The 16,812-nt window shown below is 36.8% G+C and overlaps 1 protein-coding gene across 1 annotated transcript; it reads right to left on the bottom strand.

The window, feature by feature from the left end:
- Positions 1 to 7,221: 7,221 nt before the first annotated feature.
- On the bottom strand, positions 7,222 to 15,354 carry LOC144446061 (blastula protease 10-like). The gene is made up of 10 exons (XM_078135757.1): positions 15,331 to 15,354; positions 14,823 to 14,979; positions 14,149 to 14,278; positions 11,027 to 11,096; positions 10,457 to 10,660; positions 9,673 to 9,799; positions 8,538 to 8,654; positions 8,159 to 8,259; positions 7,867 to 7,994; positions 7,222 to 7,390 (listed from the first exon to the last, which is right to left on the bottom strand). Exons 1-10 carry the CDS (start codon positions 15,352 to 15,354, stop codon positions 7,222 to 7,224), a joined length of 1,227 nt encoding a protein of 408 aa, XP_077991883.1.
- Positions 15,355 to 16,812: the final 1,458 nt, after the last annotated feature.

Here is a 16,812-nt window from a genome sequence, read left to right as displayed (position 1 = left end):
TTGATTAATGCAGTGCCAATTTCACACAAATTCACTTTTGAGGTAGTAGTTGGGAAATAACCAATGTCTTTACAGTCTGTAAAAATGTCAATTGAGTCCGACCATTGATTCTGGGACTGGTGTCCTTTTCATGGTCTAACAGCATTTAAACCATGTTTTTTTTTAAATATCTAAACATGGGAGGGCTATGTTTTAGAGAAAGGAAATTGTGGGTCACTTTTTAGCACAATGTGGTCGAGGGAAGGTCATATTTTACGCAAAACCCAGAGCCTGATTTCCTCTGGCCCTCCCCCTTATAATTACTGAACGCTCCCTTATATCAGTTATACATCTACGTGAACATCTTCGGGATGCCCGAATGAGGGCGCGCATATGCCGCATGCGCATATGCGCTGCGCAATAAACTTCAAACTTTCCTGCTTCAAACAGTTTTTGATCGCAGCTCAGGTAAGCATGCAATTAAAGCTATGGAAGACCTGTGATGACAGCGACCTGCGACCTGCGTGTTACAAAACTGCCACCTGCCACATGCGAGTTGGAAAACTGCCACCTGCGACCTGTCAGCCTCGATTTCTCATTTTCTCGTAATACTAGAGATTAGGGTATTTAAATTTACGGAGTGTCTGGTGACAAGCGCTTGTCAGCAGCATATTGTTCTCGTGACAAGCGCCGAGCGTACATGTGTACTACAGCCTGGTCGACGTCAACATGTGCGCTATAGTACTGACCCGTACCTTTGACACAATTAAGGCCCGGAATGGAGTTATACCGTCACCGTGTCGTTTTCCTGTAGTAGTTTCAAGTTTCCCACCCCAGCTTTAATAGTACTTGAGATTTAATGTTTATTTCACGATTCGGCGTTTAACTTGCGCGGCCGGTGAGCTGTCGTCAGCTGTATGTCATTACTTTGAGGCCATCACTGCACATGGGATAAAACAAGTAAAAAAGACCACGCAACACCACAAAAACTATACGCATTTTACCTGTCCTTCACAATAATGAATGTTATTGATGCAACAAACTTTAGTTGTTTTAGATTAATTACCTTTACTGTTGACACGTTGCACGTAGTACTACATCACATACGCGGCCATGGCCATGGAGCATATAGGCGGTGAAGTGTACATGTAATGTGTGTACGCGGCGGACTTCGCGGTTGTTGGAAAAAACAGGAGCTATCACACGTAAATTAACAGTTTTAAGAACTGATGGTGTTTGATAAAGTGATAAAGTGCAATCAATTTCAAGGGTAATAAGAACGTTTTACACTTGACGCCAAAACACATCATAATGGGTGTCAAAGGTCACGCTTGTCAGCAGCATATTGTTCTAGTGACAAGCGCTTGTCAGCAGACTCGGCCTTTAATTTATTGTCGACAAGGGCGATCGGATTTGGCCAAGTGGAATATACCATGCACTTTAGTCCGTACACGAAGGAGCCTCGAAAAGCTGTCTTTATTACAACCCCGTTACCGTACTGTTCGTGATCTGTGACCTGTGAATGTGACCTTGGGTCAACGCACACTCTGTGGAATCTTACCAGTACATGCAGTTTGCAGTACAGTACCACAGGGGCGTGTAATATTTCATAGATTGTTGTTTTGTTATTGCTTAGAATGCCGTTTTCTTAGGAAAATATCGTACGAATCTTGCTGCTACAAATGTATCAATCTCTATACTACTAAGAAATATATCTTCCCTTTACATGTAGGAATATATATTAATCAAAAGGTTGTTATATTTAGTATGTAGACCTGGAAAACAACAATCTATGAAATATTACACGCCCCTGTGTACAGTACAGGTGCAGGTGGCAGTTTTACAACTAGCAGGTCGCTTGTCTCAGATTGTTGTCCTCACCACCCTTCCAGAGTTAGCTGCCTTTAGTTATTTAAGTTATGTCACCCAATCTGATGCTGTGAAAGCGGCTAGATGTCTTTATTTACCTCTAGTTATTTCCATCGTTTTGTGTCGTTTATCATTTTGTTCCGGATGACAGCTATACCTTTCGATGATCTAGTACCAGTACATGGTCCTATGCCCGAGACAAAAATATACTGTATTGAATCACTGTAATTAATATAAGTTATCTAAATCATGGTATCTAAGGCAATAATACCCCTACATATATTGACCAAAAACTGAATAATTTGTGCCCCTGATTGTTGTTTTTTCTGTCACAAAAACTTAGTTTGTAGTGTGTGGTATGACAAAGCAACTAGTATGTGTTTGTGTAGGAGATGACAAACTTTCCAATTCTATTCTAGTAAATAGAACCTTTTCATAAAGTAAAAATTGCTCATGTATACTTTGGATTGTTTAATTAACATAATTTGTATTTTTCATTTGTGTAGTATCGTCCCTAACAATCATAATAGAGATGTAATGACAAAGACAATGGCAATCAGGTGTGCAGAATGTGAACGTGAGTTTTCTTCTCCTGCTGTTCTTTCTGTTCATTCTGGAATTCACAGTCGGATACATTATGCTTGCAAGACTTGTGGACGAGAATTCACCAATAAAGTTTATTGCAGAATGCATGAAGCTAATCACTATGACAACCTCAGATGTCCTGTGCATACTGAGGAAAGAGAAGAACCACCCCCTGTTAATATTCAAGAAAACACAGTGACACAGAACATTATTGTAAAGATAGAAACACTTGACTCAGAAGATCAGACACATGCAGAACAGCATGATACAGACAATGATTTACATGCAAGTAGTGAGTTGGTAAATCAACAACAGACAATGGAGGAACCATTGCAGTCTACTGCCACAACTGAGAGTGACCCTGGAATAAATGACAACAGCTCAAGTCCGAGTCACCAGCCAGATACAACACATTGTCAAACAGGCATTACAGCCAATGGTGAAACTGAGCAAAGTGTGTGTAAGCACTGTGGAATTACCTATCAAAGTTTTGCATTATACATGATGCATATAGCATGTCACAGTGACTTGGCAGCTTTTACTTGTTCTGCCTGTGGTGAAAACTTTAGCAGTGCTGTAGATTTCAATATGCATCTCATGAACAAGACTCATTTTCAATGGTTCTGACACAAACTAAACTTTGACATGACAGAGTTGTGAAGTTTTACCACCATAGTTGGTCACAACCATTTTAGCACACTTGACTCTCACTGTTATTAATATGTGAGTGGAAAACAAGATGTTATCAAGCAAAGAACATTGACTGGTATTCTTTGCTCACTGAGGTTGCATGAATACGATGGTGTCACTCATTGGCTGACCAGGAAGATTTATCATGTACAGACTTAACCTTGAGATTTTATGTAATTTCAGAAATTAAAGGCAAACAGTTCTTGGTACCTTGGTACCTGTAATAGCACTTTACCTCATGCTAGAGGGTCAAAATATTACAAGAAAGTTGACTTATTGTAGAACTTGAACTATGTAGAACTTGGAGCAAAGGTCATCGTTTCGACCAAGAAATTGGAAGATTGTGATTGTTCTGTTTATTACACACCTAGGTGGGATAAAATAGATGAATATCCAAGTAGTAATGACAGGTTTTATGCACAAATGTAGTTTGTTTATCTGGATGTCAACCAGAGTTTATGGATGCATCCAAACATTATGATCAGATCCAGCTGACAGATGTAGAAATTCATCATTGATGACTGTTGGCACTGCAGATTCACTGGATACAGCTAAAATGAATGAGAAGGAGTGACCACAATCATGATTCTCTCTATCTGAACATCAAAATCGTGGACATTTACCATGGCAACTCAACTTTTAAAATTGCTCTATCCACACCAGCCTCCTCTCTCCGATGTGTGAGGGCACGTCATCACAGTGAACCTTACAGACTATGCTTCCTTCACTGACATTCCCTTTTTAATTTAATAGCCTATATGTGCATGGAAGTGATTTGTTGTTTTCCTGTAAGAACTTCTTCAGTATTTAGGTAGGGAATAATAAACTTTTTGATATGAAAGTGACTTATAGACAAATGTATTTTTGTTGTCTATTTACAAAAGTAAGTTCTATTAACTTCTTTATTGTATTTTTTAACATTTGACTTACTTTGAAAGCTAGATTAATTTTAAGAATCTGGTATCATGTGTTATTTACACCTAAAGCATTCACCAGAAGATTATATGTAACATATGCATTTACAGTCAAGTTGATCATTTTGTAAGTTTTCTTGGTTGTTTTTGTACTTGGTAGATAACAACACTTGTACTGCTGAAAACAGCATGGTTGTTATTGAGGGAAGTCTAAAAAGTCAAAGAATTTAATCAAAACTGTCTTCAATCACAATCCTGCTATGTTCAGCAATAAATGTGCTCTTATCTAGTGAGTAAAACAACAACCCCAACTTGCCAAATGATTGGGTGGTGATCATTACATGTGTATTTTATGTACAGTTTTCTGGTGAACACTAACTGTTTTAGCTGTACAGTTGTTTTGCTAACATCACTCACTGTTCTCAAATATCCATAATCTGGGGAGGGGGGGGGGGGGGCTAAAAAGTGTAGCTTTTATCTTGCCACAACACATCACTGCAAAGTAGAACAATATTTGTATTGAACTTTTTAAGATGAAAAAAATAAATACATTTATAGATAATTGTCTTTTGTTGTAATCTGGGGTATAGAAAACAACATTTACTACTAGTATTTTGACAGTTTTTAAGAAGTTTTTTGTTGCAGTGCATGTTGGGTAATCACCAATAGTACTATGATTACATGATGTGGAATACAAAGGAAGATATATGAGGCTGGATACATTATCTTGGAAACTAAACTACTAGTGTTTGGTTTTCTACAAGTATTACAAAATAAATGAACATATATTTAGATTTGATGTTTGTATGTCAATCTGCTTCACTTTGTGAGTTGCCAGCAACGAAATATGAAATTTCAACAATATTGTGCTTATATATGGTTCCATTGATATTTTGTCTTTAGTGACACAGAAAAGGTGTGATTAATCGGTACATGTATGTATGTAGAAAATGGCATTATCTGAGTATTTATTACATTAATATGTATCTACGTTCCTCTCAAAGGTATCTTAAACCCCATATTTGAGTCCCACGGTTTTGGATTATTACTATCTTACCTGGATTGAATAGGATCCTCTTTTAGTTCAGGACCCAGTGTGTGTAGCCCTGCCAGACAACTGTCTTTCACACCCAAATTTTCGTCCTATTCTGACATTGGCCTTTATAAATGAGCACATTTGGGAATGCTGTGTATTATCACATAGAGAAGTCCAATTTAACGTCAGTTTGCAAGATGCCGGTATTTTCATTAATATGTAGATATAACTCTATGCAGTCAGTTCTTTTAAAATTATGTGTACTAAAACCAACAAGGTATAATTTATAAGGGGTGAGGGTGGGGGTAGGGGTGGGGGGGTCATTAGTTTATCAACAGGCAAGAAATACATATACATAATCCTGATATGTATTGTCTGAAATTACATCTAAATTTTTTATTTCATATAGCATCATGATGTGAAACAACACCTGGTTTATATACTGTTTAAGTGAAATCTGCCATTCTCTCACTTTGAGTTGCCATGGCAACAAACCCACTCCATGCCAGCAGTCATGGAGGAGTATCTCACATCCAAATTCCAGTCAAGACACTTGCCAAAATCCACACATCCAATTTAAAATCTGTTTAGTATAACAGTATAACTCAAAATCCCCTGCATCCTATTCAAACTCCAGTGTCAAGACACATCGCACATTTCCTCACATCCAATTGAAAATCAAGTGTCAAGACGTATTCCAAAATCCAAATTATGCATCTATTTAAAATTAATATAATCAATAACATAATTATATGTTTCTTCTGCAGTTTATTCCTGATAACTATGTTTACAAGAAAATTATTTAGTAGTAAGGTATTTCCATAAGAAATGTACATGTACAGTGTATATGATAAAAAAACAACAACAGGTAGAGTGTATATGGAATTTGTACCATTGTTTCAGTTTTGCAAACACAAACTTCATTTAAAAATAAAGATCACATACTATATAGTCATTGATTCACTTATGTAACTACTCGCTATCTCACATTGGATTATATTATTTAAGAGGAAACGACGACAGACTCAAGCTAACTGTATGGATGGATTTAGTTTTCCCTGAAAGTTACTATTTCTGCCTAGATAAGGTAGAAGATTTGTTACACATCTGTTTATTACTCTCATAAAATATATGAAAATTCTAGATACCAACTTACCAAGTCTAAAAATATATGACAGAATTCAGTGTACATGTGTTGTTCTTTCAACATATAGTCGTTGGTGGCGCTCTTCTAGTTACCTCCAGCTTACATGCTGTAAAGTTTAACGGTACTGACCCGATACTGATACTGAGTAGCCTACTGCCAAGCCCGGCTGCCAAGTGTAAAAAGGGGTATAATAACCTTAAGTTACACAGGACAACATAACAATTTCAAATTATTCTATCGCTTCAACATATAGGAAGAAAGCACACTTTTCAGTTACTACTACTACTACTACTACTACTACTACTACTACTACTACTACTACTACTACTACTACTACTACTACATGTGCATTTACATTACATTTGTTTTCAGTCAACTTAAACTTCCCAGAACTACATCAGTACTTTGTCGAGATTAATGCAGTCTATTCTTGAAGCACGTGTACAGAGTACCTGCTTGTTGTATTTATACCGTTTACATATAAATGATGTATGCTGGAAAGGTTTACTTGATACAGTGTCAGGACATAGCGATTGGAGATATAGACAGCATCTATGGTCAGGGTGAGTTTTAACCTACTTCAGATAGTAGTCGTCATCTGAAAGGACCATCTTTTTGATGTACATTGTGTTATAGTTAAAATGTGTAAAAGAAGAGTGAGACTGCAAGATTGATTGATATACACATGTAAATTACAGTGTGTTATGATTGAAACCAACGTGTATACAATCCAGGAAATCCTGCAATGAAAACTGAAAGTTTCTGCAACTGGAGTAAAAATAATCAAATGTGGGTAGTAGTGGGTATAAGGTGGTCTACTTCAATAAAAATCAACTTTTTACTGGTCTGGTATAGTATGTTAGATGTAAGGTAGTTGAAATCTTTGTGGTTTAGATTAACATAAAGACAGTATTATAAAGCCTTTGTAGGTGACAGAAAAATTTGACTAACAAATATAGTGCTGCCACAGACTTTAGTCACTGTCCATCCAGACTCATCATTTAGATCAGTGTATAGGTAGCAGTAAAACCTTTGTAGCTGACAGAGGAATCCGAAAACAAACTAATAAACATAGTGTTGTAAACAGATTTGACTGACTGTCCATCCAGTAAGCTTGAACACCACCTGTGAAATAAAACACACATAATAGATATTAGATTGGTGATGGTGCTAAAGGGTGGGGGTGAAATATGATAACGTGTTCCTGATGATGATGATGATGGTGGTGGTGGTGATGGTGGTGGTGGTGGTGGTGGTGGTGGTGGTGGTGGTGGTGGTGGTGGTGGTGGTAATGATAGTGATGATAGTGATGATAGTAATGATGGTTGCTTACAAAGACGATGAATAAGTATACATTTTTTTATTTCAGTTTTTAACCCACATGACATGTACAGGGGGGTATCTGATGGATTCAGGCCTGTCATATCAGGACTGTGGTATTCCTGTCCCACCATGCCTGACATGTCTGTGGATCCCAATAGGACAGTCCCAGCAGGGGATTATCATATCCCTTGAATTAGGGACCACCCCATCTTTGGGGATGCCCATGATGCTCTTAGTGATTCAATTGGGTAAAAAAAACCACACATATGTCTGTGAAGAGATGGTTTTATCTGGTCATGTCACAGTCAAATACATGTACCTACCTGGCAGGATGCCCATCATAGTAGGGTGCAACGTGCCGTATTTCAACCCGGTCAAATGGACAAGAAGAGCCTCCAGCCTCAACCAGGAAATCGTCAAAAGTTACGGAAATGATGGAACCTTCCGCAGCCTGTCGACAGACAAGATAAAAACGACATCATGTAAACCATTACAGTAGAAGGTATTAATTGTTGTACTGATAGCTTAAGAAATGCATTAACCATAGAATGATTCTTATACATTTGTGTACATTTGTACATTAATTTTGTATATTGTTATTAAACCGTTACTAACCTCCAGAAACCAATGACACTCTCTGTTATTTCCATACTTAGATGGATATCCAGGTGAAGTCAATGTCCCTGATGACGTAACCATGATTCTGCCCCCACAGTCTATAAGAACAAAGGCAGGTTTAGAGGAGTTGACATAACAATTGGCATTAAACATGTTAAAATTTGTACAAAATAAATGTCAAATCTTGTAGATTTTTCACCGAAATCTAAATTTTACATTTTGTAATTTGTTCAGAAATTGTAAATTGTAGGTAGCACATTGTAAATCATACAAATTCCGACGTTCTGTGATTCACTTGCTCAGACTCTCATTAGTTTGATCACTATATTCATTTCAGACCAATTGCTCTAGTCACACTAACAAAAAAAAATCTTACCTGGTTGGGTTGTGAGATCGTCACATGTCGGACCGGTAAATCCATAAGGACAGAGACATGTGCAATCTTTCCCGACGTATCCTCCACAAGAACATGTAGGGGGTGAAGTGCAATGATCTGATTAAAAACAGATAGAACGCGAGATTAGATCACATTGTGAGTCAATCATTGGATGACAAAGGGGTATTTATTTTGGATTTTTACATTTAAGGTACCATGGGTTTTCTTACTGGAAAAAATGTGAAACAGCATTGGCAAAGTCCATGTTTGAATTCGATAAATTGCAAAAAGCTAAAAAAAAGTGTAAATATGAAAACATTTTGCACTTTTTAATTTTTTTTTGCAATTTATTGAGTCAGAAACAAGAGCTTGGTATATGTTTTCTCAAGTAGTTTGTAGTAGAAAATATAGTAAAGTAAATTAAAATCCAAAATAAATACCAACTTCACATCCATATTGCCACTTTAATGAATGATTTTTGCCCTTTTTCCTGTGTGGGAGGGGTGTGTACTCATAATAAATGCAGATTACCTCGAATAGTACGAAATGAAGCAAAATATAAAATCATGATGTTTGGAATATTCCGAAAAACTAACACAGAGACATATAATGTACTTTCTATATACACATTAACTGCAAGAATTTAAACGTTACTTTTTTTCAGCTGTAAACCTCGGAACGAGCTCAGAAACAAAAACAAATCTGCTATAATAATAATAATAATAATAATAATAATAATAATAATAATAATAATAATAATGTTAGTTTTTATATAGTGCTTTCCGACTCTGTGCTCAAAGCACTTCACAATTATCATCCCTGGCTCTGATCTATAGCAGCACAACAGCCCTTTATACTTCCTCAACTCCCTTGGGAGAATACAATCCATTGCAGGCTCTATAAGCGCATAGGATTAAAGCATTCACATTGCAACCTCTATCCTACCAGGTCCCCAATTATACAGCTGGGTTGACTGGGGCACAATCGTGGTTCAAATCTTGCCCAAGGACTTTAGCCATTCAGAAACAAACGGCAGCGACGGGGCTCGAATCTGCAACTTGCAGATTCAAAGCCACTCTAACCATTCGCCCATCATGACTCCACTATCCCATAACTCTACATAAATAAAGCTTACCACTACATCCATACATTAAATTGACGATCTTGTGGTCTAAATGTGAAAGTTCCAACTGCAATCCCATAGAAGACTGGTCTAAAGGATCAACGGCTGTAATCGTATTAGTAGAGTCCTTACTGTAAGCCTGTCAATTGTGTACAAAAACAGTCAATAAATCATTTCAGTTGTATTAGAACGATGTACATTCTAATATGGTTTGATCAATAACTGTATAAATTCCTTCGATACCGGGCGGAGAGTTGGAAGGAGAGAGGGGAGCGAAACAAAGGGTGACAGAAAGAGTGACTGTCAGAGATGGAAGGGCGGATAAAAAGAGAATGGGAGAGGACCAAATTGAAAGAATGAAATGAAGACTAAAAACCATCACACCAGGAAAATTCAATTGTAACTAAATATGTTGTAGAATTCGTCAATCAGAATTTGGCACATAAACCACAATTTTCTTGACTAATTATCTACAAATAATGAACTTGAACACTACCTGTCATCTACACTCTCTATGTGCATGATGTGAAAGTATTGTTAGGCAGATGAAATGATAGTATAGTGTGTACCATAGTGAGAAACTGTCATTGCTTACATGTAATATGGTCATGGTTATAATTGATCAATAAATTCTATCGCTCCTCTCATATTATTTGAGAACAAATGCGTTTTTCTGTACTACTATAATTGTACTGAAATGTGTTATGTTAGCGCCCTCTGCGCCTTGAATGTAACTCTTTCCCACAATGGTGGTACATGTTGCTCGATATATCACTTAGTTAATTATGTGCTCCACCTTTGGGCCGTAGTGCATTATGGAGCTGACGTCATATGGTACATCATGGACATCTACAGCTGACCAGTCCTTCATTTCAAAGTTGCTGGCTTCACCAGTCTCGATGTTTTCTTCATTGACTGTGATGTACGTATCTCTGTCAGGACGAGTGTGTTCATGCCAGAGTCCAATGATGTGACCAAGTTCATGTGTAGCTACCCTAGTCTAATACATACAATAGAAAATATTACATGTAATTCATACATCACTGTTGGCACAAATACTAAGTCAACTGTACTTTAATCATTGAAAGCACTTTAGAAGTGATTTTCGGTAATTTTGGGGGTTCATTTTCAGGTACAGTTTAGTTTAGTCAGCTACAATGGCCTCATTTCTATAATATAAATTTGCAGTTTTTAAAATGTTTTTTAATGTTAAATGATTAATCACTTTTAATGCAATAAATTAAAAAACTATAAAAAGTATGTGTCTTTAACATAGGTACATAAATCATGTATTGTTTTCTAAAAGGTTTTCTAATTAAAAGAATTTACTTATTATAGTTTTCCAACAATTTTACAACTATCTTACCGATTTGCATCCATTCACACTGAGAGATGTTTCCTGAGTACCGTTGATAAAGGCAACATCTGACCAACACCTGAACAACAAGAACACATACGTCGTTACCGTTTACTCAATCTGTGTGTACCTAATGTCTACATATAGTTCATATCCTTTTTACACGTATATCAGCTATGTAGCAGATATAAATCACATAATTATGTATATTCATGTATATCAACATATTATATATGATGAAAAGTGTGCAAATTCCAACACTTATAAATGTTTCTATGGATATGTTCCAGTAATTTCGTATTTCACAGGGTATCAAACTTTTGTTCTCAAAATGACTACTAACAACCAAGGTCGCCAAATATGTGTGTTTGTTTGTTTGTGTGTGTATGTATGTGTGTATGTATGTATGTATGTGTGTGTGTGTGTGTGTGTGTCTGTCTGTCTGTCTGTCTGTCTGTCTGTCTGTCTGTCTGTCTGTCTGTCTGTCTGTCTGTCTGTCTGTCTGTCTGTCTGTCTGTCTGCTGTCGGTCTTTCTGTCGGTATGTATGTATGTATGTATGTATGTATGTATGTATGTATGTATGTATGTATGTATGTATGTATGTATGTATGTATGTATGTATGTATGTATGTATGTATGTATGTATGTATGTGTATGTATGTATGTATGTATGTATGTATGTATGTATGTATGTATGTATGTATGTATGTATGTATGTATGTATGTATGTATATGTATGTCTGTGCGTGCGCGCGTGCCATAGTAGAATAATCATCATAAAGATTTGTTCGGCAAAATCGCACTGTATAATCCAAACATTGGAATGGAAATATTGATCAATGTGGTATTTATTGTGGGACTTTTACAATAGCTTTTTAACAAAATAGTTTAAGTAAAAGTGGAGAACTATTAAATTGATTTATCCATAGTCGTTAGAGAAAGAAAGACAGGAAACTGCCGCAAACATCAAAAGAAGGCAATTGTTTACTCGAATGATGTGGGTTGAAATTTAACTTTCTTTCTCCAACGTCGGTCTATTGTGATAAATCATGGTTTTATGTCCTTGGTTGCTTACCACCGATATCAAACTCATAACTCTTCAGTGTTAGTGAGCTTTTTGACGACAAATCACGCAATTACAGACTGCAAATTATCAGGCACACTGCAATCTTTAACCCAAACCTACTTTTACCTACCGTAGTCGTCCGACAAATTGTTTAAACGAATCTCTCAAACGAAACTAAGGGAGCCTTCAGTAATTACAGGGAGGGGTAACATTTTGCAAATCGGCTCTCGACTTTGACTCACTACATTGACACTGCAAACCTTTTACATGAGGCCTCATGTAAAAAGTTTGCAGTGTCAATGGGAAATGTTATCATTAAATGCTGTAGTTTATCGTATGACTGAAGTTTGGCATATTTAGTACAAGTAGTACTTAGGGTATTTTGTCATTGTTTTCTGACACCGTTGTCATAACAGAATTTTAGAATGGACATGTGTGTACGCCATCAATCGACCCATCTCATCTAGGTGCAGAGTGTTCAGTAGACCTCTGTGTTGGCCTAGGTACCAACAACCAACCGAACATATCGATATCATATCATTGTAATATTTAACAAGAAACCGAAACATACAGTCATTTAGCTACCTTTAATACTACGTAATGTGCGGGCTATAACTGAGCGGTGTATTTGTAAGAGTAGTGACTTACAACTTCTTGCAAATGTGTACTTTTGTAGCCATTCAACATAAATTGAGCAACCTTTGACAATAACGATCTGGAGAGTGATCATGACATAAGAGTAAATACAGACCACCTGGAGAAAGAATTCTCGGATATGTGCATGTCTGCAGTACTTGGCAAAGTCAGGGTTTTTATTACTATCATTAAATTTGATAGGTATTGCGGAGATTGTTAGACACTTGTTTGTAGACAAGTGAACGTTTAACAAGGGGGGGGGGGGGGTGAACAGGGACGTTCCGCCCAAAACGATACAAATCTCTAAACATTGATCTATTTTTCGTCTATAAATTCCTTAAACATGCGATTGATAAAGTGGTGTACCTATTTCATGCTCAAGAAATGTCTTCAATCTTCAAATGAAAGATAAATCTCGAACACAAAAATCATATAAATCAAGCATATATAGTGTGGAATTCTGGAATTCGTTGGTCGTTCACTGCTGGGTGGCACCACCTCCAGTTGCCCACCCCCCGATAGAAAATCGTTAATCGGTGCGTGTGTGTGTGTGTGTGTGTGTGTGTGTGTGTGTGTGTGTGTGTGTGTGTGTGTGTGTGTGTGTGTGTGTGTATGTATGTATGTATGTATGTATGTATGTACAATGTATATATTTCACAGATGTTGAAGTTTGTTTATTGTAAACAAAGCAGCCAGGTATATTACGCCTTGGTATCATGTAGTCTGAATCATACTTGTTCGGATTATTGGTCGTTCGGTGTGTCGTCTCTGCTACAAATTGTTCATAGTTTTCATGACTGGATTAGTGCAAAGTCCACAGGATTAACATCACCGAAATAAGATTTATTTATCAACTGTTAGAGTTAACCTTTCATCTGTTTCATGCTTGAATACCAGCGTACATCATTTCTACCCTTGTTGTTGAGTATAGTTTGTATATTCATACTATTGTAAAAAACGACATTTCTTTCACTCCACTTGTTAACTTTTCCGAGGATTTCTTACTATATTGAAATGGTCCAAAATCGTTTCTTACGTCACGATTTTGATCTGAAATAGATCGCTTGTATACTTGTCTATAAGTTTATTGTATACTAGTTCTGAATATAATTTATGTAATACTTGCTACTTAGCAACGTAGAAGTTTGCCAGTAAGCCGAGTAATAAAAATCACAAGTTTTCACTTTTGACAATTAAACGTTTGTGTGCGTTGACATTATCATACATTTTGCGATACCCTTTTCGTATCGCAGTGATACTACGCTGCCAGGAATTTTCCATAGTTCGCCTGTCGATTTGACAACTCCCAGAAATAATATATTTTTCCTCGGATCCTATCAATGATCGACAGTGGGTCACCCACCATCTATAGTTATGATGCAGACAGAAGTTTAAAATATTAAACTCGTGTATTTTAATGTCACCTACCCATTTCCTTCTATCAATGACAGTTTTCCTTGGTGAGTGACGCCAGACGATGAAAAATCAACAAATTGAATACAGGTGTGTGACTCCCATGTGGCCATAGCCTCTTCAACTTTTGGCTTAACACTGTCATCTTCAAGGATGAAAAGGAGAACAAAAATAATTTCAAAGTAGAATTTTCCAGAAATATAAGCTTTTGTTTTAGTATCGATGACTGCCGGCAAATACGAATAAAACCGTCGACGGTTTTAATAAACTCGGTCATATAAGTTATATACAACGTTTTCATTACAATTTATAGCAAGTCAAAACTGAATTCCGCAATGCCCTGAAAATATGATTATTTAGTTTACTTCGTCAACATTTTGATTATTGACAGAGAACGAGCAAGTGTACCAAGGTATAGAAACGACTTGTTCGCGACGGCGTCGAATAAAAAGAAGAGAAAGGGCGCGGAAACTAGGTTGGTACGAACGAACAAATTAGATAGTTTCAAACAAATCAAACAATTATGCAATGATGAAAACGAGCAAAGTAATATACGCATTTTGTGCAACTCAGAAGAAGAAACTTAAGTCAAAAGATGAAATGATTACCGAGAGAAGTGTATTCGAACGGGATTATGCCATCTGGCCACAACTGAAAAGCGCTCAGGGTGTTAACAGCTTTGCGCTTACTCTTCTCGCCTTTGGTGATAGTAAGTTCTTCGTATACCTCTTTCTGAATACCAGACAACCTCATATCGCCTTCCACAGTATTGTCAGAGAAAACTGTTTCTTTTTTTGTTGGATCAAAGTTGTCCTTCTCGGGAACAGCTTTTCCCGTCTGGTTATCCTGATAAGGGAATAAAATGTTGTTGGTAGTAGCCTGAGACATTCCAATGCTCTATTACTGGCTGTCTCTATATTTTTGACAAACGTTGTTACGGGACTACAAACTCAACAATTAAGACAACTAACAGAAGACGTTTTCATGCAAAAAAGATGTTCCAGTTGTAGCCATCGAATACTATCTTTATTGCATGAGAACCATAGATGAACTATAAAACTGTGATTTGTAAGTTTTCGTAAGTATGTGTAACAATCCCCGACACTATCTTTCATTGAATTCACCCTATATATTAGCGCCCCAAAACTTTCCAGTGCCTTTAAACGTAATCAAACGGTAAATAAGATGTACATCTACCTTTCTTGACGACGGAAACGCCATGCTTAATGTTAGGAGTGGTACAAACAATATAGCTGCAACGAGAAACTTCATCGTTGTCCGTGTATATAAAGAATTGTGATATGAACGGTAAAGTGATATCACTGGTGATACGACCGTCGTATGGTATAGTGTGTCCACCAAAGCAAAGGTAGGCGATTAGTGTCCTGACTACGTGCAAACAGTCGCATTTATTTTAATGATAACAAGTGAAGGTTGTATATCATGTAGAATATACTTGCGGTGCAATTCCTATAAATGTTAAACTTTCCCCTTGTAAAGTGTGCCATGAAAATAAAACGTTGATCGAAGTAGGAGTGATAGGTATGTACTATCCGAATGTTTGGCCAAGTATGAAATTGGATATGACAACGATAGCGATAACTGTGAATGTTAATCCTATGCGCTTATAAATACTGCAATGGATTGTATGAGTACAATGAATAGGAACAGTGTGATATACCAAATTTATATTTTCACAATAGTTTGTATATGTGTCACTGACTGACTGACTGATTGATTGATCGATTGATTGATTAATTGATTGTTTGATTGATTGAGTGAGTGAGTGAGTGAGTGAGTGAGTGAGTGAGTGAGTGAGTGAGTGAGTGAGTTGGTCATAGAAGATGTAGTTTAGAGCGAAAAACCCGAAATAAAAGTCGCTATGCTATCCCAGTTGATCGTCGATCTGTTCTCCATTATTAAATGCTGGAGATCGATAGGTGACTAGTAGCCTTTCACAGGAAGAATTTCTTACTTACCGGTATAACAAGTACCGAAACTTTAACATAAGAAAACGCATCGTAAATATTTACATAGGGTAAATATAGGAATGACCCCTACGAAATAATGCCGGCCGGGTGTAATTTCGACCTTGTTTCAAACATGTATCGGACAACGTGGCATTGTTTTAAAAGTAGTCCACAGCCACCCCTACTTACTTCCACATATGCTTGATCTTATAAGGGGACGTATCGGGCCGTTTGAGGTTTATCAGCGTACAAACAAATTTCAATTGCACACTGAAATAGTTTATAGGTGTCAAAGTGGTTTGTAGAGTAAATCTGGTAACAACGGTTTCTAACAACAGTTTTTTACGACTGAAAGAATTAAGGACAGATTGGTCTCTGTGAACTAACTGTGGACATAATCAATAATCACTTTCTATCTACTAGGAACATTGTTAAGGTCCTTCACCTTCATATAGACAATTCTACAGATAACTGCTATAATTTGCAATTCATTGCTATTTTGCATTGTTTAAAACTAAACTCCTCAAATGTCATGTCCACCAAAATCTATATCTTTATCTCAATTGGGCTTTCGTCCCGGTCACTCTTGTCAGACTGCTCTCACTTACTTTGTTAATCAGTGTTATACTGCAATCAACAGCAACAATTGGAGCTGTATCAGTTTTCTTGATTTCTCAAAAGCATTCGATTTTGTTAACCATACAGTACT

This window comes from Glandiceps talaboti, chromosome 2 (assembly GCF_964340395.1).
Source record: "Glandiceps talaboti chromosome 2, keGlaTala1.1, whole genome shotgun sequence".
Classification (NCBI taxonomy): domain Eukaryota; kingdom Metazoa; phylum Hemichordata; class Enteropneusta; family Spengelidae; genus Glandiceps; species Glandiceps talaboti.
The sequence above is the reverse complement of the archived record's forward strand: the minus strand, read 5'-3'. Positions and strand labels throughout refer to the sequence as shown.